This window comes from Poecilia reticulata, chromosome 2, assembly GCF_904066995.2.
Source record: "Poecilia reticulata chromosome 2, P_reticulata-male-v2, whole genome shotgun sequence".
NCBI lineage: Eukaryota > Metazoa > Chordata > Actinopteri > Cyprinodontiformes > Poeciliidae > Poecilia > Poecilia reticulata.
The window spans coordinates 14651474-14678579 of NC_088831.1; the positions used below are offsets into that span (position 1 = coordinate 14651474).

General features: G+C 39.9%; 2 protein-coding genes across 7 annotated transcripts in view; one reads left to right on the top strand and one right to left on the bottom strand.

The window, feature by feature from the left end:
- On the bottom strand, window positions 1-4998 carry dnajc27 (DnaJ (Hsp40) homolog, subfamily C, member 27). Of its 2 annotated transcripts, none has more exons than XM_081613293.1 (7): window positions 4161-4998; window positions 3236-3318; window positions 3090-3159; window positions 2835-2999; window positions 2627-2752; window positions 2397-2557; window positions 1-2326 (listed from the first exon to the last, which is right to left on the bottom strand). In XM_081613293.1, exons 1-7 carry the CDS (start codon window positions 4245-4247, stop codon window positions 2194-2196), a joined length of 825 nt encoding a protein of 274 aa, XP_081469419.1. In that variant the 5' UTR covers window positions 4248-4998; the 3' UTR covers window positions 1-2193. The 2 variants fall into 2 exon arrangements, with proteins under 2 accessions (XP_081469419.1, XP_081469420.1); XM_081613294.1 differs by having other exon boundaries at window positions 2630-2752; window positions 4161-4787.
- Window positions 4999-13069: 8071 nt separating this feature from the next.
- Window positions 13070-27106, top strand: part of LOC103456824 (NACHT, LRR and PYD domains-containing protein 3-like) — a 31396-nt gene continuing 17359 nt past the window's right edge. Inside the window, exons 1-6 of one of the 5 annotated variants that reach the window (XM_081612774.1) lie at window positions 13070-13171; window positions 13532-13679; window positions 13774-13864; window positions 15408-15755; window positions 21254-21592; window positions 21666-21770. In XM_081612774.1, coding sequence (XP_081468900.1) covers window positions 13825-13864; window positions 15408-15755; window positions 21254-21592; window positions 21666-21770 — 832 coding nt within the window. In that variant the 5' untranslated portion in view covers window positions 13070-13171; window positions 13532-13679; window positions 13774-13824. Of the gene's footprint in view, window positions 13172-13531; window positions 13680-13773; window positions 13865-13974; window positions 14020-15407; window positions 15756-17651; window positions 21593-21665; window positions 21771-27106 lie in introns of those variants that run through there. The other 4 variants (XM_081612785.1, XM_081612781.1, XM_081612778.1 and 1 more) reach the window with 4 other exon arrangements.

Consider the following 27106-nt stretch of genomic DNA (forward strand, 5'->3'; position numbering starts at 1 on the left):
TTTGGTTGAACATGTGGAAGTTCAGGCTGATTTTATTCATTCCTGTGGACACAAACATTAACATGTAAAAATATAAAACTGTAATAATAACATGTATCCATGCCAGAAGTCAGCTCTGTTATCAAACAGTCAACCTGATAAAAGTCTGTAAACAGACACAGATGGTTCTGTTGGATCCTTCATGTAAACCTTAGAGGGGAACATGCTGACCGTTTCTATGGTAGCGTAAAAAAAAAAAAGAAAGTCCAGTTCAAACCGGAGTACATGTCACAATAAATGACAGGATTTAATGTTTGGCAGTAGAAATAAGGAAGATTTGGAGGTTGATTCTAATTTCTCTTGAAAATAAAAAAATTATTTTAATATTCTGGTAAAGTTCTACAATAAAACATCCAAGCAGTTTCAGAGAAATGCTTTCTAATCACTAAACTTGCAAATTAAACCAACTCAAACGAGATTTCAGATAAAATTATGTAAATTGTTCTATTTAGTTAGCTAAATAGATAGCAAGCTAACTGTTTAGCTTCAAACTAAGTATTTAAATGGTAGCTAAATAGTTAGGTTGCTAACTAAATATTTACTTGAAAATCAACATATAGTTTACAAACTAAATATGTAGTTAGCAAGCTAACTATTTAGCAATATATTTAGTATAAAGCTAAATATATGGTTAGCAAGCTAGATACTTAGCTACACACTAAATGTTTAGCTTTTTAAATATAAAAGTTGACAAAATGTGACAATTAAATATCAGGGTTAAAATGTCTCTAAAATGTGCAACTTTAAAAACAGAAACCGACAGAAAATAATTTAAATCAAAAGTTAAAACTAATTAAATAAATTATTGAGTAAATAAACTTTTCAGGTGAATTATGGGTAATTGGAGGGGTCTCCTGATTGGTTCTTGTCCTGACTGAGCATCATGCTGTCTGGTTCTGGTTCTGGTTCTGGCTGTTTGTTTGGAACATAAGGATCACATCTCAACATTCAGCATGCACTTTGACCCTACATGACCCGTTCACCTGGGAACCTTTATAAACACGGTGAATCGTGACGTTTTCTGAGCTCAGTGAGGTTCTGATGAACAGAACACCAACAGAACCGAGCCGGTCCATCAGCTGCAGACCACAAAGATTATGAGAGCAACAGGAAGTGACATAAGTTCTAGAAATTACAACTTCCTGCGGTATTTCTGAGCCCAATTTAAAGCTGATTTCATTTTGTTCAGTTAACTCAGTTTTACCTTGAGTTTAATATTATAATTTTATCAGTTTTTGACAACATCAATGTTTTTCTGATTTTAGGGATAATTTTTATAAACATGTTGAATTTGGAACATTTAATTTTCTTTTTAATTTAAAACATTTTATTAATATAAGTAACATTAAATCCAAAATAAATTCATATTTAACCATATTAAATTAATTCTCAAATTTCTAAAAATAATTTAAGGATTATCTGCCAATAAATTCCTTATAATTGTGACATTTGTAAAAAATTTTAAATGTTTTCTTTTGGCTAAAAAAATATCACTTTTTGTTATTTTGCAAGCCAATGCAATGTTTATGAAGTGTTATTATTTTTTAAAATGCTGCAAACCAGATCAAATGTTTGAGTAACAATAAACAAAAGTTATAAGAAAAATGTATAACTTTTGTTACCCTTAAAATTTGTGAATTTAATCTACATATTTGGATGCTCACAGAAAGTGTAAAATATTAAGAAGTTTATTTTTTTTAAATTTGATTAATAATGATAGGAAACCATTTAAAATAATCCTGACATTAATTTATCGGTCCAGATGTTAAAATAATAAATTTTTAATTTAGATTTTAAAATATAATTTTTTACAATGTTATGGAAGAAAATTATAACTGTAAATGAATTTTAAATTTGTACAAAAAACGAAACTTTTCTAAACATTTGCAAAGAATGAAAATATTTAAATTAAATTACTGATGAAAGATGTTAAATCTAAATAATATTCACATATTTCTGTAAACAGCGACACAGACTCGGATCTCTAAATGGACCTGGTTGGTTCTGGTGGACTCTGCCGTCCTCATCGTCAGACCCACCTGTTCTCAGGTCAAAGATTAAAGGTTAAGGGTTGGCAAACAGCACTGTGGCACAGAGACAGAGTAAATATCCAGATAAATAAGGAATGAACATGTTAGTGGTTCTCTGTCTCTGTTATTTGATGTTCTTCAGCAGCGAGGTGCGAGCGTTCACCACCGCCTTGAAGGCGTCTTCGCTGCCGGGGGCGACGCATTTATCCGGGTGCAGCAGGACAGCCAGCTTCCTGTACGCCTTGTTCACTTCCTCCCTGCAGACAGACGACAGCGTCAGCGTCAGGAGACGCCACGGGTCGCACCTCGGCGAGGATCCGGACTCACCGCGTGGCACCCGGCTTCACCCCCAGCATGTCCCAGGAGTCCTTGCTGTTGCGGATGCGGCGAATTGTGTCGGCCTGCTCCTTGGTGAAGCCCACGCTGACCTCTGACACCGGCCGCTTCCCACCGTTCTCACACATGTCAGTGATGGAGGAGAAGAACGCCTGCGGAGGAAATCAGAAGAACATCAGAGCATCAGTTACGAAGCTCTGCGGCTCACAGGACGTCAGGACTACCTGGAACATCTCGTTGATGCCCTCGCCGCTCTGGGCCGACGTCTCAAAGTAGTGGAACCCTCTGGACTCCGCCCACAGACGACCCTCACCTTCATCCACCACCCGCCGCTTTGTCAGGTCCACCTGGGGGCGGCAGAGACCAGAAAGACTGAACACAGATCTGTTCAGTATGTTATTGATGACTTGGCAGTAGATTGGGTCGGACCTTGTTGGCGCAGACGACGAAGACGATGCTGTCCATGTTGGCCTGAGAGCCCATCTCCTGCTTCATCTCCCCCAGCCAGCTGTCCAGGGCGTCGAAGCTCTCCCTCAGACCCACGTCGTACACCAGCAGCACTCCCTGGCTGTCTTTGTAGAACTCGTTACGGACCTGAAACACAGAGCAGGACAAGCGGGATGCTGCCTGTCCACCTGCTGAAAGAAACCAGATAGTCGCCTGTAACGTCCTGAAGAGTCTCACCTCGTAGAAGAAGGGATGTCCAGCCATGTCGAAGATGTTCACCTTGATTTCTCTGTCTCTGACCTGAACTCTGACACACACAAACACACACATCACTACGATGTACAGCCGTCTGGTTCAGGACAGCGGTCGGTGTGAGGACCTACTTCGTAACTCCGTAATCGATGCCGATTGTTGCCAGGTACTTTGGAACAAACCTCTTCTCACAGTAGCGCTTGATGATGCAGCTCTGAAGGTAAGAACAGGTTTCTGATTAACGTCAAGAACCAGGATGTTCCTGCTAATGAGGCTCAAGGTTCAATCAGTCCTTCAACTCCTACCTCCATTTAGTGACCAGACATTCATTGCCTTTTGGTTCTTACCCATTAATAAGCCGGTACCTCTACTATCAACAATGATGATCAGTTTACCTAGAAACTGACTTGTAAGTTGACTGTGGACTGACTGCTAAACGTCTAATGTACCAACTCTAATTGACGATACAAAACATGGGTACCAACTCTATAATGGATTGTACTCAGGCCTCTTTGGCTCTAGGAACTGCAGAATCAGAGGGTCAGACTAACACTGAGGTATGATTTTGGGTAGAATAATCTAATTTACTCAGAGATTTAAAAAATTGAAGGACTGTAAATTAAAAGACAAATTTTCCTTTGTTTAGCCCACTACATCAGGTAATATTCCTGAATGACATAAATTATAATATCTATATGAATTATCTATAAAGGTGAGGTAAGCCGAATAGTAGAGTAGTTAACACCCTTTTTGGACATTCATTCAAATGTCTGGAAGTTTAAAGAAATTATGAGGAATAATAAAATAATGTAATATTTGAATAAAGTCTGGTATAAACAATAACGTCTTGGGCTCAGACCTAAAAGCATCGGTATATTGTCTTAACATTAAAGAAGGGTTTGCAATGCAGGCTCTTAGTAGTTTCTCCATGTATTTACGTGTAATAAACTATTAATTGAGCTATAAAGCAGTGTGGTTAGTCCGTGTTGGGGCGTCCAGCTCAACCGGACCAGTCTCCATGTAGATGTGCTGTGAAATAATCAGAAACTGTCCTACCTTCCCCACCTCTGCGTTCCCCAGGCTGATGACTTTAACCCGCAGGGATTTTTTGTTGTCTCGTCTTTTCGTCGCCGTTGTTTCCATTGCAGCTGCGATTAAAAGCTACTTTTAATGTGAAAATGAGTTAGCCTCTGCAGGCTAACGGTGCTAACCCGCTGTTAGCCACCAGGACAACGGCTACAGAGCAGCTCCGACTCTGGATTAATCACAACACATGATGGATTTCATTCAGTCCGATCTGTTTCAGAATCCTGCACCATCAGAACCCTGATCCGAACCTGATCTGCTCTGATGTTGGACCGGGACCAACTGGTGGGTTACTGCCACCAACTGGAGGTTCGGCACAAACCCATCTCCATCTGGATCATTAAAAAAAGATTTAGTAAATTTACATTATTGTGGCTCAAGTCTACAATTTATTTTCGCTAATAATAATAATGAGGAAAAACGTTTGACTGGAAGGTTTAGTTGAAGGAAAAACTGAACAAGTAAGAGGCACACAAGTATTAATCCACATATTGTGGTGAGTGACAATGGACCATAGTAGCAGAAAATGGCAAGAGTTTACAGAACAGTATGATTTTAAACATGTAACATCAAGTCCACATTATCCACAGTCAAATGGAAAAGCGGAGAAAGGAGTTCATATTCTTAAGCAACTTCTGAAGAAAGCTGCATAGTAACTCTGACCCGTATTTAGCTTTATTAAGCTACAGATCTTCAGCTTTGCCATGTGGATTTTCACCTGCTGAACTCTTGATGAATCGAAAGATTTGTACAACTTTGCCAAGTTATGATAGTAATGAACAAGGTGCAAAGAAATCATCAAAGTTGGAGTACAAGTTACGAAAGCAGAAAGTAAAACAAAAGTCATATTATGACAGATCAACTAAGATTCTACCCCCACTGTCATACAAGGATCCTGTAAGGCAGTGTTTTTCAACCATTTTTGAGTCAAGGTACACTGTTTTAATTTTAAAAATCCCGAGGCACACCACCAACCAAAAATGGAAACAAAGATACTCTGTAGCCGCCTATATAGTCATTCTTATCAAAGTCTCTTGAATATGAATCAAAATAAACACAAACATGTATTTTTATCACATTTTACATTTCCTATTTCAAATTGCACTTAACATGTCCACTTCAAAATTACACCTGAACAGTGCCACAACACTGTGGTGTTAAATTTAAAGAAGTTGTAGAAAACTTCAAAGTGTTTTACAAACTAATCCACAAGCATTCTTATAGCCAGAATACAGAAAACAATTCTTATTCTGAAAGAAGCAATAATATTTGGGAAACATTTCACTTCATATTCACCGTTACAATATGAAGAGTTGCATGTACACAATGTCAATGTCTGTATATTTTACCCACCTAGTGTGAAACCTGTGCATGTTTGGATGAAAACAGATCCGATTTCCTGGCAGAAATTGAAGAAAGACAAAGCTCTTCCTCAACAGCTCCCAGTCTGTCTCTGGTTTTAGTTTTTATAGTAACCAGACTTGAGAAGCTCACTTCACACAGATATGTTGTGGGAAATGGACTCATGTTCTTTCTAACTACTGTTGAGCTTCACTGTCTTTTCCATCACTGTCATCACAGTCTTTCTAGATTCAATGCTCTCACTGCTACCTGTAACATTCATGCATCACTAATTCTCTTGTTGTAATGTAAAATGCTCTGTACCTACTGCCATCTAGTGGTAAGAACATTACATGATTACGCCGCTAGTCACTACTACAGCAGACACTCGAAGATGGCATTATTTGCAGACAATTCATTTTCAAAAAATCTTTTTAAACCAATTACCGTATTTTTCGGACTATAGAGCGCACCATACTAGCACCCTCAATTAAAAAAAATAAAATAAAAACTGGAAGCTGCTCTCGGTTTTCCATCAGGACCCAGCAGAATGCCTCGTCCTAATAAATCTGCTGGACGCAGCACTCCGTCTCCAAAGCGAACCATGGTTTCGTTCACACCGAGCTTAAATGCAGCGGCTCTATTTCCCTCCTGTAGTGCCAGATCCACAGCCCTCAACTTAAAAGCTGCATGATATGAGTTTGAAAACATTTCTCCGTCGTGCCTGCTGCTAGCATGAGCTTGTTCTAAATGAAAATTAGCCGTTCTTCTTTGATTTACAATTTTGACTTCTAATGATTCACTTCCTGCTAGAGAGCCCCCTGGTGGTCGAAGAAAAATCCACAGAAAAGCCACATCGGGCTACAATCCGCATGGTTCAAAGCTTAGGAAAAAAGTAGCAGCTTATAGTCCGGAAAATACGGTACCGTAGTGAAATTGAATAATTTCCACGGCACACCTGACGATCACTCACGGCACACTAGTGTGCCGCGGAACAGTGGTTGAAAAACACTGCTGTAAGGATTCAGGATGATGAGGGATGGAATACTAAAGCAACTATTCTGCAGGACGTAGCTCCACGTTCATTTGAAGTGAAAACTGAAGATGGACAAGTTGTGAGAAGAAATCGGCGCAGTTTGTTAAAAACTCCATTAGAGCCTGTTGTTGAGTCAAGTGAAGTTTCTAAGGACTCCCAGATTATTCCTACAACTGAAACACCCTGTGACCGTCTTGGGGACAACCCACCTGTGTTAAGAAGATCTACCAGAGTGGTGAACAAACCTGACAGACTGAACTTGTAAAAAAAAAAAAAAAAGAAAAAGAAAAAAAAAGTTGAAATGTCTATTTTGTAATTGATGTTTTTAATGTGTTAAGTATAGCTATGTGGTAACTGTCTCATGCAATGTATGTTAATCTTTGATAGGATTCTTTTTGTAACAATCTTACTTTAAAGAAAGGAGGATGTCATGATTGAATAAATTATGTTTCTGTCCACTAGGTGGTGAGCATGAGTTCATGTGAATGTATAAATGTAGAGAATAGAACAATAGAAGTAGATGTGACACACCTGTGAGCAAGCTGTGTGAACAGACCTCTAAAAGATGCTTTAATAAAAGTATATGAGCATTATACAACGTCTGGTCTTTGTCAAGCACGAATATAACAGTAAGTGCAACAGCTGAACCTTGAGTGATGAGCCAGCTGACTGTCGTTAGCTAATGCTAATTAGAGCTGTTGCCGTGCAGCAAGAAGGTCCTGGGTTCAATTCCAGGCCTGGGTCTTTCTGCATGGGGTTTGCATGTTCTCCCTGTGCATTCTCTCCAGGTACTCCAGCTTCCTCCCACAGTTCAAAAACATGACTCTTAGTTAATTGGTCTCTCTGGGAGTGACGGGAGGATCGGAGATTGGAGAACGCGGATTTTCTGAGAGTGGGAGAGTTTAAGCGATTTGTGGCGAGTAATAAGTTGATTTCTAAGGCGGTTTTGGCATAATCTGGACTGCGAGTAGATTAAGATGGCTAGATGTAGTGGGGGATGTTCAGAAGATGAAAATATGGACACAGGTTGGGCTTTAGTAGAAAATAGAAAAGGGGGAGGAGGGAGAGACAAGAATAAAAAAGGACTAAATGTAGGCAAAAGATCTTTGGAAGATGAGGAAGAAAGTGTTGAGATGAAGAAGAAAAAAATGATGGAAGAATTTAAAGTTATATTAAAATTTAGGACAGGACAAGATATGATTGGGTGAGTCCGATCAGTTTATCAAATGGACTAAAGAAAGTTATCGGAGATGTGGAACTGGCTAAAGTTTTAAGGGATGGGAGTATTATCTGTAAGAATGCTGAACAAAAGAATAAGGCAATAAAACTTCAAGTGGTATGTAAAAAAGAAGTGGTGGAAAGGAAGGTAGTGGGGGAAGAAAGAGGAACAAAAGGAGTAATATCAGGGATACAGATTGGAGAAAACTTGGAAGAACTAAAGAAAATAATAAAATGAGGAGAGATTTCAGGCATAAAATGATTGCAGGCTTTTAGAAATGGGGAAAGATTGGACAGTACATCTGTGTTACTGGAATTCAAAGATAAAGTTAAACCTGATAAAGTAATGATTGGATACATGAGTTTCAGTGTAAGAACTTATATTCCACCAACTCTCAGATGCTATAAGTGTCAAAGATATGGTCATATTGCAAATTGCATATTAAAAAGAAGAAGATGGTTCCTTGGTGGACTCTAGAGTGTTCAATAGCAATTAGAATAAGAAACAAGGCCTATAAAAACCTAAAAAATAAATATTTTCTTCCGAAATAAATTATAAGAGAAAATAAGCAGAAGTCAGGAAGATCATAAGAAATGCTAAGAGGGATTATTGGAGTAAATATTGTGAGTCATTGGGGAAAAATACGGCATTAGACAGGGTTTGGAATACCATTAAGAAAATGTCAGATAATTCAAAAGGTTCTGAGCGTCTGAAGAGGAGAGAGGCGAGTCCAATGGGGTACAGGTTGAAAGATGAGGTAACATGAGGGAGGCTCACCTGGCTGGTTCTAATCAGGGACGGGTTGTTGGATTCTGGACAATGATCCGGTCTATAGATGGAGTCCAGAGAGGAATGAACACCAGCCAGCCTGATCAGATGGTTGGTGCTGCTGCAGCAGAGATCCTCTCTGGAACAGGAACTCTCACTCTGACTGAAAATACACAACCACAAACCTAAAAATATGTGGTTGATTAAACAGATAATTTTATTAATTTATTTAATGTAATCATGTTGTTTAATGTTGATCTGAAGGAAACTTTCCATGCTGATTTTCACCTGAACCTCCATCTTTCATTCCTGAACATAATGATCTTAAAGCTTTGGGCTCCTTTAGCCTGGTGGCTTTAAGTTGTTTAACTGGTTTGTTTCAAACGTTTCCAATGAAAAAGTTTAAAACCTGCTGAGTTACAAACAGGTTTTAATTACTGTAGGCGTTTACTGTGAGATGTTTATCAGTTTCTGTCTCTGCTGTACAGAAATGTTTCCTGGTTGCCTCAGTTTGCTCATTTAGTTTTTTCTAAACTAAATGATTTGCTCACTACTGGTTCTGGTTCTGGTTCAGATCAGGACAGTTTGTTCAGATTGAACCCGACAGCTGATGGTTTTACAGCCTGTCGGCTCTGCAGCTTCCAGTAAAAAAAACTTCATGATAATTGAAAAAGTTTCATCTTGCAGTCTGGCGTCTCTGTCACCAGTTTGAACATTTATTTATAACCTGAGAAGCAAACAGGGGAAACGTCTTCATTACTGCAGATTAGTAGAAAAATTAAGGATAAAGAATAATAATGAAGTATAACATCTAAAAATGAAACATTATTGTGTAAAAGTTTTAAAGCCGTCAATTTATTTAGTTTTCTTTCCCTCCAACGATTCAATCTTGGTGTAAAACACCTTTTGACTGTGATCACCTCTACAGGAACATTATTATCTCCTCTGTTTTTCCACTGGATTTATCAAGATAAATAAATTATCTGGGCAGAAATGAAGCTCAGAAAAAGACCCAGAAACTTTATCATCCAGAAACTTCTGGAAGCTCGTTGTTAAAGGTTTTGTCAGTCGGATCTATCCAGTCTTTTTCACTACATGACCGGCTTCAGTCCCTGATCCTCAGTTTAAAACTCTCTAAATAGTTTTATTATACTTTGATAAATAAAAAGAAATGATGTTCAATAAATTCCAAAATAACTCAAGAACCCTGGCCTTCATATATCTGGCTGATATCCATTCATTTTCTGTACACCCTTGTCCCTAGTGGGCTCGGGAGGGTTGCTGGTGCTTCTCCAGCTAACATTCCAGGCGAGAAGCGGGGTCACCTGGACAGGTCGCAGGGCAACACAGAGACAAACAACCATGCACACACAGACACCTAGGGAGGATTTAGAGAGACCAATTCTTCTTCTTCTTTTTGTTTTATGGCGGTTGGCAAACAACTTATAGGTGCATTACCGCCACCTTCCAGACTGGAGTATAGATTAGATGTCCTACCACTATAATCTTCCCATAATACCGGACTTCCTAAGAAAACCAAATGCTGTTAAATACTATATCCTCAGATGATTTTTGCAGCAAATTTTTTATATCTAAATTAATTTTATTTCTATTTAACTCTCTGATTAACACCTCTCTTTCCCGACTATACTTATTACATTCTAGAAAAATATGCTGCACCGTTTCTGACTCTCCACAATAACTACACAAACCTGTACTATGTTTATTAATTATTTTCAAAGTACTATTTAGCCCCGTATGCCCAAACCTTAATCTGGACACAACATCCTCTTCTTGGCTGCACAGTGGTGCAGTTGGTAGAGCTGTTGCCTTGCAGCAAGAAGGTTCTGGGTTCGATTCCCGGCCCCGGTCTTTCTGCATGGAGTTTGCATGTTCTCCCTGTGCATGCGTGGGTTTTCTCCGGGTACTCCGGTTTCCTCCCACAGTCCAAAAACATGACTGTCAGGTTAATTGGCCTCTCCAAATTGCCCCTAGGTGTGAGTGTGTGTGTGCATGGTTGTTTGTCCTGTGTGTCTCTGTGTTGCCCTGCGACAGACTGGCGACCTGTCCAGGGTGACCCCGCCTCTCGCCTGGAACATTAGCTGGAGATAGACACCAGCACCCCTCCCGACCCCACTAAGGGACAAGGGTGTAAGAAAATGGATGGATGGATGGAACATCCTCTTCTTTTTTATTCCCATTACATTCCCTACATTCCCCTACTTTTTTTGAATGCTACAATAAAATCTAGCCTTTTCTTCTCTATCCCATAATTCCTGCCATTTCTTTTTAATATACATTTTACTTATACTTTTGACCTCCTTTCTGCTTATTTTGATATTTACCTCAACATTATCCCTTTTTGCTGCACTCTTAGCAAATTGATCCGCCAACTCATTTCCTACTATTCCAATATGAGCAGGAATCCAAATTAACTTAACCTGGATCCATATTTTTTAATTTTAAAAATGGATTAATATTCAAGATGATATCTTGTCTAGTTTCTGAATTCTGTTCTAAAATACTTATTAATGCACTACTTGAATCTGAACAAATCAATATTTCCTTCTTTCTTGTTTCCTCACACCATTCTAGAGCCATTAGCTCACCTGTACAAACTGTCATTCTGTTACTCTTTTATTTTTCATAATGTTTAAGTCTGGAATTATAAACGCTATTCCAATTTTATCATTTAACATTTTAGAAGCATCTGTATATACTTGTAAAAACTCAGCATATTCTTTCTTTATATACCTTTCCATCTCTTTTTTTCTATTTGTCTGCCTTTTTCCAATAAGCTTAAATCAACTTCAGCTTTTCCACTTAACCAAGGTGGAGTATCAGGAATACTCACCACAGGACTAATTAAATAATGATTTATTCCTATATCACTTATCTCATTATTAATAATCCATCCAAAACTATTAATTTAATTTTTTACTTTTTCCTGACAAGGTTGTAACATAACATTTGGAGGATAATTTTCCTTATGTCCTTTAACATTTGCCCAATAATTTATGGCTAGTTGTTTTCTTCTGAGCTCTAGTGGCATCTCACCCATTTCAACTTGTAAAGCTGATACTGGGGTTGTTTTCATTGCTCCGCAACAAATTCTTAAAACCTGATATTGTATTCTATCTATTTCTTTTAGTAAACTATTAGAAGCTGAACTATATACAATACATCCGTAATCAGTTACTGATCTAATTAGTCCTATGTATATTGTTTTTAATACCTTCCTACCAGCTCCCCAATCTTTACTACTTAAACATCTCATTATATTTAGGATTTTTTTTACTTTTCTCAATTATTTTTCTTATATGCATTTTCCATGTAACTTTTTTGTTGAACCAAATTCCTAAATATTTAATCTGATCTATCCTTTCTACATCATTCTCATACAATTTAAGACTTAAATTAGTATTTATTTTCCCATTAGTAAAAGTAACGAACTTAGATTTAGATATTTAAACTCTAAAACCCCATTGTAAAGCCCAATCTTCTACATTATGTATTGCCTCCTTCATTTTCTTATTTATAAATTTTAAATTTTTCCCCCTTTTACAAATAAGGCCATCATCTGCAAATAACAATACTCCAAAATATCTATTTAACTAAAAATATTATCAATCATTATAACAAATAACATAGGACTTATTATACTTCCTTGAGGAGTACAGTTTTCAATTTGATGTTTTGAACTTACTTCACTACCTATTTTAACTTTTATATTTCTTCCAGTTAAAAAAAAAGTTAATCCATCTATATATTTTACCCCTTAAACCCATTTGTTTTATTTTAATCAATAATCCTTCTTTCCATAACATATCATATGCTTTTTCTATATCCAAAAAGATTGCTATCACCTCTTTATTCACCTGTGCCCTCCTAATTTCATGTTCCAAACATAGTCTAGGATCTATTGTACTTCTTCCTTTTCTAAACCCAAATTGATATGCTTTAATCTTCTCTTTAGATTCCAGAAAATATATTAATCTGTTATTCACCATCTTTTCCATTACTTTACCAATACACAACGTTAATGCTATCGGTCTATTACTCTCAGCTAAATGTGGATCTTTACCAGGTTTAGAAATAGAAATAATGATAGCTTCTTTCCATTTATCCGGTAAAATTCCTTCCTCCCATATCTTATTATACATTTCTAATAATATCTCCTTACTTTTTTCACTAAGATTATTTAACATAATATAATTAACTTGATCTTCCCCAGGTGTTGATTTACTAGAGTTTTTTAATGCTCTATTTAATTCTATTAAAGAAAATTCCATATTCATAATATTCTCGTCATCTTCATCATTACATAGCAACTCACTGTGATTTTTTAATGTTTCCCATCCTTTTTTTTTCAGTACTACTAAGATTCTCCATACTATGTATCTTAGTAAATGCTCTTGCTAATAATTCTGGTTTGTTCTTATTAGTGTTACCATTATCTTTTATTACTGGGAAAAAGTACAGGTGAACACACCTCTGCTGTCAGAGGGGGCGGAGCCTTAGGTGGGTTGGGTTCAGGTTCTGGAGAATCAGGTCCAGTTCTCCTGTTTGCTCCGACTTGGTTTGTGTGAACAGAAGGAGAAGCAAAGATCTGATCAGGTGAGTTTTAACTCCACTTTCTACTGGTTTCCAGTCCTGACTGGTTTTCTCTCTTTGAGCTGCTGGACAGAACCAGAACTGGGCCTGGTTCTGGTTCGGATGCAGAGCTGCATCATCTGATTTCAGTCAGGATCTCTGATTTTCTCTGAGATTTCAAACAGACTGAGGAGAATAAAAGTTAAACTCTCTATAATCTTTACCTCACCTGGTTCCATCAGGAGCTCGGTGTTTCCCAGGCTGGATGGTGAATGTAACTCTGGTTCTGATCCATTTGGATGACATGTATGGCTTGTAACAAACTTGATCATTTTCAGCATTAAAGCCTGTTTTTATAAATAACTAAATCTCTTTATTTCTCAGGGTAATTTACACTGAGTGGTTCTGGTCGGATTCTGGAACTGGTAAACGGACCTGGTGGAGCTCAGAGACAGAAATGAATGAACTCCAACAGAACTATGAGGAACCAGAGCTCCCCGCCTTTTCTCAGAACTGATCTGGATCAGAACAGGTTCAGCAGCATCTGAATCAGCCAATCAGCAGTGGAGTTTCCTCCCCCTCTGCGTGTCTCTGCTGGTTCCATAAAAACATTGATCTTGTTTCAGAGACGATCAACTGCTGGATCTGATGGACACCTCTGTGTTTGATCTGAGACAATGATGATGATGATGATGATGATGATGGTCCTCCTGCTCAGTAAGGTCACCTTCCTCTCTCTACTCCTCTTCCTCTCCAGTCTCTCTGGAAGCTTCTGATCAGCCTCAGAGCTTCTTTCATTGGTTCTTAATCAGAACCTCGGGTTCTGGTTCCAGTGACTGGTCTCTCACCAGTCCTCCCAGTAGATCTCACTGGTTTATTGTTGGATTCTGGTCTCTTCCACCCACCCAGTGGCTCCACTTTGCTGTTTCCTGTCTGGGTTTAATTTGTCTGGTTTGGGTTCAGCAGCTGATCTGGTTCTGATATTTTCTATCAGGTTGTAGTTCTGTCAGCATCAGAACCACTGAGACCGGTAATCTGGATATGACCAGTAATCTGGATATGACCAGTAATCTGGATATGAGCTCCCAGAAACATTCACCTCAGAAACCAGTGAGAAATGTTTGCAGATGTTGAAGGTTCTGGTTTTCCTTCCTGTCTTTAGTTTTTCATGTTCATTTGAATCCAAGATGGCTGACTAGGTGGTTGTAGTTTGTAGTTTATTTCTCCAAAGTGTGACTGTTTGAGGTTGTGGACTGATAACGAGTTCAAACAGGCACCATTAATACAGGTAACAAGTGGAGGACAGAGGAGCCTCTTACAGAAGAAGTTACAGGTCTGTGAGAGTCAGAAATCTTGCTTGTTTGTAGCTGAAGAAATACTTATTTTCCACCATATTTTGCAAATAAATTCTTTAAAAATCAGACAATGTGATTTTCTGGATTTTCTTTTCTCCTTTTGTCTCTCATAATTGAGGTACATCTATGATGAAAATTACAGGCCTCTCTCATCTTTTTAAGTGGGAGAACTTGCACAATTGGTGGCTGACTAAATACTTTTTTGCCCCACTGTATCTGGGTTAACTGTGGCAGACTGGCGGAACGTTGGCTGGAGAGGCACCAGCAACCCTCCTGACCCCACTAGGGACAAAGGTGTTAGAAAATAAATGGATGGATGTTGAATCTTTTTGAATCGGGGTTAAAACTGTGTAATTGTGTCTAAGCCTTTTTGAGATGAACGCTCACAATGAGGTTCTATTGAGGTAATAAATATGTAGATTATACAGAAATGTTCAAATTGTTGTTTGATCAACAAAGACGCATCAGTTTCACAACAGAAACTGACTGAAAGTTACTGGAAGGTTCAAATTCTGTAACTATAAAGAATCAGAACCAGAAGAGAAATAAAATTAGAAGAATTTTAGTTTTTCAGGAAGTCATAGAAATCCATCCATGAGATAAAACGCAACCTGAAAACTGACATCAGACTACTGCAAATAACGACAGCTACAAACTCTAAAAATACATTCATGCATTTTAGAGTTTCATCTGTTTCAATCCTTCAGTTTTTAATTTTTAACTGATTTTTTAATTATTTTTTGACATATTGCTTAATGTGATTTACATATTACATGAACAGAGATCATTGCCGGCCAATAAGAGTTCAGTATCACTGAGCTGTTTAGCAGACAGACTGAAATTTTTCATCTCTAGTGAATAATTGATCATTAATTCTACACTAAACCCTCATCTTGTGTCCTCAGTTTCCCAGCATGCTCTGGGTGGAGTGGTGGAGGTTAATGAGGGGGCGGAGTCTGTCCTGCTGCCCTGCATTTACTCTGGTTTTCAACCTGAAGATCCGTTCCTCATCTGGACTCGCAGTGATCTCAGTCCTGACTCCGTCCACCTACGGAGAGAAAACGGTGACGATCTTAAAAACCAGAACCAGCGTTTCAGAGGACGGACCTCCATGAATCCTGACACTCTGAATACTGGAGACTTCAGCCTGACTCTGAGGAAACCTGAGCAGGATGATGGAGGAAACTACAGCTGCAGCATCTCTGATGGAGTAAAAGAACGGACAGTGAAACAGATTCACCTGAAGGTTAAAGGTCAGACAAATAACCAGTTCATTCTTTTTTAAAGTTCTATCCTATGAATTAAATTGTTGAAATAAGAAAATTAATAATTGTTCATAGTTTCTGTAACCAAGGAGATCAGGCCCAAAATAATTCAGAATAACCAAGGAATGGATTATTTCTATAAAGAAATTATTAAAACAATAATTTATATGATCTGAGTTACTATGAAAAGAGATTTGTTTCCTATAAACCTGCTGTTAATTAAAATGAAGATGCCTTCATTACCGAGCTTCTCACCCTGTCTCTCCCTTAGAGATAGGGTGAGAAGCTCGGTCATCCGGGAGGGACTCAAAGTGGAGCCGCTGCTCCTCCACGTCGAGAGGAGCCAGTTGAGGTGGCTCGGGCATCTGGTCAGGATGCCTCCTGGACGCCACCCTGGTGAGGTGTTCTGGGCATGTCCCACCGGGAGGAGGCCTCGAGGAAGACCCAGGACACGCTGGAGGGACTATGTCTCTCGGCTGGCCTGGGAACGCGTTGGGATTCCCCCGGAGGAGCTGGAAGAAGTGGCTGGGGAGAGGAAAGTCTGGGCCTCCCTTCTGAAACTGCTGCCCCCGCGACCCGACCCCGGATAAGCGGAAGAAAATGGATGGATGGATGCTTTTATTAATATTTCGTGTTTCTTTAAGTCTCCATAATTGACCTCAGTCACTATTTTAGTCTTTTCCATCCATCCATTTTCTGCAGCTTATCCAGGATCGGGTCGCAGGGGCAGCAGCTTCAGAAGGGAGGCCCAGACTTCCCTCTCCCCAGCCACTTCTTCCAGCTCCTCTGGGGCTGGAAGAAGTCTATTTAGGGGTCCTCTCCAGCAATATAGATGTTTTGGCAATATAGATTTTGAGCCTGCCACAATATGCATCCCTTCTCTATTCCCCTCAAATATTATCCTATCGATATAAAACATATACCAGCAGTTCTTGGAACTACTCAGATTATGTAGAAAAAGTTATTTCACTATTAACTCTTGAATTCTTTAAATTAGCACAGGGATGCGTTTTTGGGCAAAATTTCCAGCCTGCCAAAATATGCATCCCCTCTCTATTCCCCTCAAATATTATCCTATTGATTTAAAACTTATACCAGCAGATCTTGGAGCTACTCTCATTATGTATAAATAGTTATTTTACTTTTAACTCTTTATTTCTCAAAGTTAGCACAGGGATGCATTTTTGGGCAATATGGATTTCCAGCCTGCCAAAATATGCATCCCATATCTATTCCCCTCAAATATTATCCAATTGATTTAAAACTTATAACAGCAGTTCTTGGAGCTACTCTCATTATGTAGAAAAAGTTATTTCACTCTTAACTCTCCAATTATTAAAATTAGCACAGGGATGCATTTTTGGGCAATATGGATGGCTTGCCAAAATATGCATCCCCTCTCTATTCCCCTCAAATGTTATCCTATTGATTTAAAACTTATAACAGCAGTTCTTGGAGCTACTCTCATTATGTAGAAATAGTTATTTTACTTTTAACTCTTTATTTCTCAAAGTTAGCACAGGGATGTTTTTTTGGGAAATATGGATTTCCAGCCTGCCAAAATATGCACCCCTCTCTATTCCCCTCAAATATTATCCAATTGATTTAAAACTTATACCAGCAGTTCTTGGAGCTACTCTCATTATGTAGAAAAAGTTATTTTACTTTTAACTCTTTATTTCTCAAAGTTAGCACAGGGATGCATTTTTGGGCAATATGGAATTCCAGCCTGCCAAATATGCATCCCCTCTCTATTCCCCTCAAATATTATCCAATTGATTTAAAATAACTGAAATAACTTTTTCTACATAATGAGAGTAGCTCCAAGAACTGATGGTATAAGTTTTAAATCACTATAATAATATTTAAGGAGAATAGAGAGGGGATGCGTATTTTGGCAGGCTGGAAATGCTTTTGAGCTATTATGTTATCAAAAGACAAAGCAGAGAATTTCAAACCATTTCCGGAGAACGTTTACAACACACGGACTGAAAAAAAAGTTTGACTCACGTGTCAATAAAAGTGTAAAAACCGTATTTATTTCAAATAATTTGCGAAATAAAACCCACCGTATTAGGGATTACACGGTTGAGAAACGTGATAATGTTACAATTATCTTTAAAATTTCCTCTTCGGTCATATTTTTATCCGTTTCCTCGTCAATATGCGAGAGTTTAGAGCGATGCGCGCTCCCGCGACAGGGGATGCAAATTTGGGCAGGCGTGCTTTTCTGGGCATAACATCGGTGCTGTAAAGCGAAGGTTTAGGACCTTACGTAAAAAGACCTCCACATAAGACCTCGTTTATTTATGTATGTATTTTTATTTTGATAGCTGCCGATTAAACTGTTTAAACTGATTAAAAATTACAACATTGACATGATTATATGAGTAGTTTTTACCGAAAAATTGATCAGAAGCGCCGTGAAAATGGTCAGATCCGCCGAATCCACTTTTCTGGCTGCAATGCGCGCTCCCGACACAGGGGGAACAGATTTTCACAGGGGAACAGAATTTCTCACAAGACCGGAACCAATCTATGTGGCATAAATTCAAACGGAAAAACGTCACCACCTCTCGTGGCATATACCCCATTGTCAGTAATATAATAGCGCTTCATAAACCATAGATACGACGACATGTAAAATCAGCAGCGCTTTGCTTTCACAGACGGTGGGACTTCGTCCAACTTTTAGCATCACTTGGAAGGAAAGTTTAAAGAAAGGTAAGCTCCGTGGACGTGATGCTAGCCAAGCTAGCTGTACTGACTGAGACACATATGCTGCATCTGCGATGAAAAAAGGTTGTCACTCATGCGCTGAATTATTGGGCAGAAGTGTTGACTGAGGTGTCACATATATGGGACAACACTGTGACCAAAGTGCAATATAGTAATATGACATTCAGGAATGATCCAATTCTTCTGGGCGGATCTTTACTAAGTCCTGTAGGACTGAAGCCTCACTGAGAGCCGTTCTGTGTTCTTGTAATGCTCTGCGTGCGTACACTGCAGTAGATATTTTATTTCATTAAAAAATATATATTTATCATTGCTCTTTGTTTTTGTCACCTGTCATGGTGGCAGACATTGCAGCAGGAGGGAGGATGAAAACATCATCTTTCTGCTTGGCTACTTTTTCCTTATTGTGCCTTGGACAGTGTTCATAGTAGAGCGTTGTTTACCTTTAATTGCTATGTTTAATTGTGCAGACAGTTGTGGTTTCTGACATGGGCAGTATGGGCGTTATTTCTTTTCGGGATGTGTATTGTAGCACAGAGATGAAAGCAAAACAAATGAAGAAGAGTTTGAATTGATACTGGTTAAATTTATTTAAACTCTAAGTATTAAATATCTAGGTGTTTTTTATGGTAATCTGGACCTTTCAGATCAATTTGAGAAGCAATTTTGATAGGTGAACTTAATTTTATTGTGTCATGTAGCGCGGGGTGCTGGTTTTGGTCTTTATTTGGTCTCTGGTTTGGTGGTAGACTACAACTCTGCTACGTGACTGCTTGGTTCCATGTCCTCCCCTGCCCACCTTTCAGTGGAATTTCTTTCAAAATAAAAGCCACTAGTGGCAAAGAAAGTGAAGTTCATGCAATGTTAGAACAGGAGACAAGATGTTTCTATCCCTGAAATTATGATGCATAGAATCACATATCTAAGTCTAAACTATGTTACAGAGAGTAAACACAATAAAAACATGCTTTATCTGTGGCATTGTTCATTAAAATGGCACATTTCTGATGTATTAAAATTAAATACGATTGGTACACTTAATGATATCAGCTATTAGGTAATGCATTCAGCAAGTACTTTTACTTTTAATACTTAAGTATTTTTAAAAGCCAGTACCGTTTTACTTTTACTAAGTAAAATGTTAATGTGGTATTTTTACTTGAGTAAATTTTTGTCTGTGTATTTGTACTTTTACTTTAGTACATTTTTTGAGTACATCCCCATCACTGCACCCATATGCTTGAACATGGTGTTTGTGATGGACAATCTGTGATGACCACAGAAGTCCAACAACAGAACACCACTCGAGTTCAGATTTGGGGGGCCATTCCTCCCAACCACGCCCCTCCAGGTCTCACTGTCACTGCCCACGTGAGCGTTGAAGTCCCCCAGTAGAACAAGGGAGTCCCCAGGAGGGGCACTCTCCAGTACCCCCTCTAAGGACTCCAAGAAGGGTGGGTAATCTGAGCTGCTGTTCGGCCCATAAGCACAGACAACAGTCAGAACCCATCCCCCCACCTGTAGGCAGAGGGAGGTTACCCTCTCATTCACCGAGATAAACCCCAACGTACTGGCGCCAAGATGGGGGGCAACAAGTATGCCCACTCCTGCCCGGCGCCTCTCACCGTGGGCAACTCCAGAGTGGAAGTACGTCCAGCCCCTCTCAAGGAGACTGGTTCCAGAACCAGAGCCATGCGTCGAGGTGAGGCCGACTATTTCTAGCCGGAACCTCTCAGCCTCGCACACTAGCTCCGGTTCCTTCCCCACCAGAGAGGTGACGTTCCACGTCCCAAGAGCCAGCTTCTGCAGCCGAGAATCAGACCGCCAGGGTCCCCTCCTTCGGCTGCCGCCCGTTACACACTGCACCCGACCCCTTTGGCCCCTCCTACAGGTGGTGAGCCCATTGGAAGGGGGACCCACGTCTTCTCTTCAGGCTGAGCCCGGCCGGGCTCCCTGGGTGAAATCCCGGCCACCAGGCGCTCGCCATTGTGCCCCACCTCCAGGCCTGGCTCCAGAGGGGGGCCCCAGTGACCCACGTCCGGGCGAGGGAGAACCAGATCCAATGTTATTGTCCATCATAAGGGGTCTTCAGGTTGCGCTTTGTCTGGTTCCTCACCTAGGACCTGTCTGCCTTGTTTGACCCTACCAGGGGCATAAAGTCCCAGATAGCATAGCTCCTAGGATCATTGGGACACTCAAACCCCTCCACCACGACAAGGTGGCATCCCAAGGAGGTCTTTTATTATCAGTAAAGCAGTCGGTTCTTTAATGACAGGAGCTTTCTTGAAACACATTGATATAAATATAAAAATAAAATGCATTAATTAAATATTCAGCCTCATTTTATGACTTCTTAAAAATACTTTATATATATATATTAAGATTATAAAACATGGTTTATCATGACCGTTTTGTCTTTTTGCTCCATTATTTATTCATGCTGATCATTGACCAGCTGTATAAACTGAACATTAACAGGATGAATCCCCAGGAATAATTAGTTTTGTGTTTTTGTCATCTTCAGCCTCCACAGAACAAACAGGTTTTGTAGATGTATAGATGTATGTATAGATCAAACCCTCTGATGTATCAATAACTGTAGCATGAACCACTGATGGATTAAAGTTTCTGATTTTATGTTATTAAATAAATGATTTTTATCCTGCAGACAGAAACTGAATGGCGGCATCAAACCAGAATAATGATCCAAACTGTTTCTGCTCATTTTGTTATTTATTTCCTCTCAGTTGGTCAGCAGGAGGTCGAGGTCACTGAAGGGTCAGGTTCTGTTGTTCTGCCCTGCAGAACATCAGCCAACCTTCCTGAGGACACGTCAGTGGAGTGGACCCAGTCAGAACCTCATTTCATGTTCATTCATGTGTTTCCCAACACGAGTAAACACTACGCCCAGCAGGACAGACTTTACAGCTGCCGCACAGAGATGAACAAAGACTTCCTGAGGACCGGAGACGTCAGCCTGACCATCATGTATCCCACACACAGAGATGGTGGACGCTACGTCTGCACCGTCCACAGAGACCAGGACGTCCTGAGACACACTGTGGTTCTGAAATATGTACAGAAAGGTCAGAGCATCAGGTCAGAGCTGATAAAGGTCAAAGGTCAGACTGAGGTCAATCTTTCTCTGTTTTTCCACAGAACCGTTTCCATCCTGGGCCTCAGTTCTGCTGGTTCTGCTGGTTCTGCCGGTTCTGATCGTCTCTGCAGGCTGTTTATATCATTTTAAAGGTTATTTCCGTCCAGGTGAGTCTCTGAATGTTTCTACCCAGAATGCTATTAGAGAGCATGGACCTGTCCTGGGGTCAGAGGTAAACGTTTACTGTTGTCATATCAGTTCAGATCTTTCTGTTCATTCATGTTCAGATCAAATGCAGTATAGATAGAAACATCATGAACAGAACCAGAACCAGCAGCGTTTCTCTGCTCTCTGGATCTTTAACCAGAAAAAAATACTGTCACCAATTATGAAACAAACATTTGGTCAAATATAATCATTATTAAATGTGTTAATGAATGTTTCATTTATTGTTAATCAAAGAAACTAACTAGCTGGGTCTTAGTTTTACAGTGTTTCAGCTGTTTTTCAGTTTTCTGGAAGTTTGTTCCAGATCTGTGGTGCATAGAAGCTGAATGCTGCTTCCCCATGTTTGGTTCTGATTCTGGATGAAGAGCAGAACCAGAAACATAATGCCTGAAGGTTGATCCAGCAGCTGCAGATCTTTAATCTGTTCAGTGATTTATGAACTACAGACAGGATTTAAAGTCTATTCCTCTCAGTGAAGGACTGTAGAACTGGGTGTTGTAGAGCTGGCTGATGTAGAACTGGGTGGTGTCTCTATTCTCCTGGTTCTAGTCGGAACTCCAGCAGCAGGGTTCTGGACCGTTGGTTTGTCAGTCAGACCTGCTGCAGGAATCAAAGAAACTAAAGAGAAACGCCTCGACGAGTTTCTCTGATCTGAGACTTTAGTCCTCTGGTTCTGGAATGTTCTGCAGCTGCTGTAAGGACCACTGTGGAACCAAAGGGTCAGGTCAGATGTCAGAGGTCAGCCTGATCTCTAGGCCTGTCACAATAACAAATTTTGCTGGACGATTAATTGTGTAAAGAAATTATTGCGATAAATGATAATATTGTTTCAAGACCTTTTGACGCTGATTTAATAGAAATGACTAATAATGCATGCGATTTCCTGATATTTATTTTCATAATAACACGTAACACTGGAACTGATAAACTAAATAAACAAAACAACCAAAAACCAAAATAAAATGGATTCTCAGTCTCCATTAACAAAAAACGTACTTGAATAAAAACTAACCAACATAAAGCCAAAGTGGAAATAAATACTGCATTCAACCAAAAGAGTGCAGATTATGAAGTCTGTATACAATATTGTCCTTCAGTAATCACTAGATTTAAATAGAGAAGATGGGCACATCCCCACTACCTGATGAAATAGTTCACACTACACCATTTTTTGCCCCTATTTTCCCCTTATGACAATCTTAGATCGTTGGCCGATCTAACCGATCATCCTGCAGTGTGTGGGGGGTTACGGTAGATCGTCGTGGCCACTCCGATTTAAATCAGGGGTTTTCCCCGACTGGGAGCTTAACGCTGAATGTGACAGGTAGCCAATCAGAAAGCGCGGACATCGGAGATGATATGTGGAAACAACATTAATATTTATTTAACGTTTCATGCAAAGAATATAGAAATGACAGAGAGGAGTTGGAGCCAAATTGCTACCGCAATTGATGAACCCGGTAGGTTTTCAGCTGTTCTTCGTTAACGTGACATAAATAGGTTATAATGATTTTCATTCAGTCAGGACTTTACGCTGACTCTATAGCCACATGCATCGCAGGTAGATTCTAGTAAAGCATTAATTAATGCCTGATTTTAAAATTAGTTAACTGGACTTGCAGCCGTTATTTTGTGCCCATGCGGCTGGACACCACACGGCACGACGAACCTGATCGGACCGTTATACCTAGGATTTCTGTCGGCTAATATGTGGATTCTCAGGGTTTGAAAATGGGCCGACAACTCATGTAATGTGCGCTGGACATTAGACTAAGGAAATAAAGAAGGGAGGGTCAGTGGAGAGCACCGGAGCTGAGCCTTTTTTAATTCAGTGTCATCAATGGAAAGAAAAAAAGGCAGGAAGAGACGATAAAGACGATAATTAAAATGATCTCGATAGGTTTTTTTATCGTCCGATTAATTTATTGTTTATCACGACAGGCCTACATCTCTGGTTTCCAGCTGAAAGGACTGAAGCTGACTGTAGATCTGTAACTCTAGATTCTAGAGGCTGAACTCTAGATCTAAAACACTAGATCTAAAACTCTAGAATCTAGAGTTACAAATCTAGATCTATACATCTAGATCTGTAACTAGATTTAGTTATAGATCTCTAGATTTATAGTCTAGATCAGTGGTTCTTAACCTTTTTTGAGGTACCAAACCCCCCAGTTTCATATGCGCATTCACCGAACCCTTCTGTAGTGGGTTATGATCTCTCTCCGCCTCTCCCCCCCCACACACACACACAAAATAATTTGAGTAATGTACTGTATATAGTAATGTAATTATATTAGTTGTATTACCACCCCCACGCCACTAGAGGCAATACCAACCCCGAAAAGATGCGACTAAGAAGCAGATCTAGACTATAGAATTTGGTAAAAACTGTGAGTTTTACTGAAGTAATTAAAGACACAAGTTCAAATCCATGCTGAGAGTGGAACTCCTCCAATCAGTGCAGCTCTGATTGGCTAAGCAATGTAACGTGATCCTCTGCAGCAAGTGATGGCAAAGCGGGGCGTCATCACGACTTTACACAAATGTCTTCACCTCCGCGGCAGAGGCTCCGTCGAACCCCTGAGACCGACTCACCAAACCCCTGGGGTTTGATCGAACCCAGGTTAAGAACCACTGATCTAGATCTATAAATCTAGACCAGGGGTGCCCAAAGTCGGTCCTCGAGGCCCGGCATCCTGCATGTTTTAGTTCTCTCCCTGGTTTAACGCACCTGAATCAAATGATGGCTCGTTAGAAGGTCTAAGAAGAACATTGACATGCTGAAAAGGTTGTTACTACCTCCAGGGAGAACTAAAACGTGCAGGATGCCGGTGTTCTTGAGGACCGACTTTGGGCATTTACAGATCCATAAATCTAGATCTGTAACTCTAAATTTTTCCTCTTTAGGTCCAAGGATAATAACTTCAGTTTCTGTTCAGCTGCAGAAAGTTTTGGCTCATCCACATTTATCTGTTCTCAGCATCTGTTCAGTGACTGGATGGGTTCAGAGTCACCTGGTGACATCATAATGTAGAGCTGTGTATCATCTGCGTAGTTATGGTAGCTGATCTTATTTCCTGTTATAACCTGAGCCAGTGCGGCTGGCCATAATGTTTAGTGAGTGAATCGTATCAGAGTAGAGGCCCCTAGTGAATTACTGTACGAGTCAGCAGTTAGAAAAGCTTCTTCAGATTTAAGGTGGTCACATGGCACCTGATATTTGAACCTCTGTTTCATCGGCTGGAAGAATATTAATCTTCTTAATCTGACAGATTACCTGTGATCATTCTTGGTAATCTCTGGTATGGATGGTCTGTGGGTTTTATTCTCTTTTATGGCCTTTGTGGGATGCGACGTTTGGGCAGAAGAGTCAAGTCAAGTTTATTCATATACCACTTTAAAAAACTGCACCAAAATCCTTTACAACAACAATAACGTTGTTGCATCTCATTATGTCAGATACATAATGAGCATCTGAAAAATGCAAGTAAGAAACTCTGTACATTACTTTCTATGTGTTTCACTGGTTGTCTAGTACATGCTCTGTTACCTAATTCAATATTATCTGTCATTCTGGTACCAATTATTAAAGACAAAGCGGGTAAGATTAGCTCTCTGGAGAATTACCGACCCATAGCATTAGCTAGTAGCTTGTCGAAAGTTTTAGAAAGAGTCCTTCTAAATAGGCTGGAAGAGTTTGTCTTGACCTCCGATAATCAATTCGGTTTTAAACCCAAACGTGGCACAGACGTGTATTTTTCCGCTAAAGGAGATTTTAGACTTGTATAATTTGCACAACACTACAGTATTTATGTGTTTTATTGATGCCTCTAAAGCATTTGATCGTGTGAATCACCAAAAACTTTTCTGCAAGTTAGAAAGCAGAGGTGTACCCAAATATCTAATTAGAATTCTTGTCTACTGGTAGGGTCATCAATCGATGCATGTCAAATGGGGTAACACAGTGTCTAATTCATTTAATGTTGGTAACGAAGTAAGGCAGGGAAGTAAACTGTCCCCTTACCTTTTTAACATCTACAGGTCCTTCTCAAAAAATTAGTATATTGTGATGAAGTTCATTATTTTCCATAATGTAATGATAAAAATTAAACTGTCATATATTTTAGATTCATTGCACACCAACTGAAGTATTTCAGGTCTTTTATTGTTTTAATACTGATTTTGGCATACAGCTCATGAAAACCCAAAATCCCTGTCTCAAAAAATTTGCATATTATGAAAAGGTTCTCTGAATGAGCAGTTAACCTCATCATCTGAATCAACAAAGCAACTCTAAACACCTGCAAAAGATTCCTGAGGCTTTTAAAAACTCCCAGCCTGGTTCATTACTCAAAACCGCAGTCATGGGTAAGACTGCTGACCTGACTGCTGTCCATCACTGACACCCTCAAGCAAGAGGGTAAGACACAGAAAGAAATTTCTGAACGAATAGGCTGTTCCCAGAGTGTTGTATCAAGGCTCCTCAGTGGGAAGGAAAAGGTGTGGCAGAAAACACTGCACAACGAGAAGAGGTGACCGGACCCTGAGGAAGATTGTGGAGACGGGCCGATTCCAGACCTTGGGGGACCTGTGGAAGCAGTGGATTGAGTCTGGAGTAGAAACATCCAGAGCCACCATGCACAGGCATGCGCAGGAAATGGGCCACAGATGCTGCATTCCCCAGGTCAAAGGTCAAGCCACTTTTGAACCAGAAACAGCAGCAGAAGCGTCTGACCTGGGCTACAGAGAAGCAGCACTGGACTGTTGCTCAGTGGTCCAAAGTACTTTTTTCGGATGAAAGCAAATTTTGCATGGCATTCGGAAATCAAGGTGCCAGAGTCTGGAGGAAGACTGGGGAGAAGGAAATGCCAAAATGCCAGAAGTCCAGGAGTCCAGTGTTAAGTACCCACACAGTCAGTGATGGTCTGGGGAGCCATGTCAGCTGCTGGTGTTGGTCCACTGTGTTTTATCAAGGGCAGGGTCAATGCAGCAGCTATCAGGAGGTTTTGGAGCACTTCATGCTTCCATCTGCTGAAAAGCTTTATGGAGATGAAGATTTCATTTTTCAACACGACCTGGCACCTGCTCACAGAGCCAAAACCACTGGTATTACTGACCATGGTGTTACTGTGCTCAATTGGCCTGCCAACTCTCCTGACCTGAACCCCACAGAGAGCAGACCTGGCACCTGCTCACAGAGCCAAAACCACTGGTATTACTGACCATGGTGTTACTGTGCTCAATTGGCCTGCCAACTCTCCTGACCTGAACCCCA

Bases quoted from the DNA above. Each gene is read 5' to 3' on its own strand.
- dnajc27 (XM_081613293.1), bottom strand. From the start codon at position 4,247: ATGGAAACAACGGCGACGAAAAGACGAGACAACAAAAAATCCCTGCGG. The intron at 3,000-3,089 runs GTGAGACTCTTC...TCTGTGTTTCAG, and splicing joins GACATCCCTTCTTCTACGAG to GTCCGTAACGAGTTCTACAA. The intron at 2,558-2,626 runs GTCCTGACGTCC...TTTCCTCCGCAG, and splicing joins TCAACGAGATGTTCCAGGTA to GCGTTCTTCTCCTCCATCAC.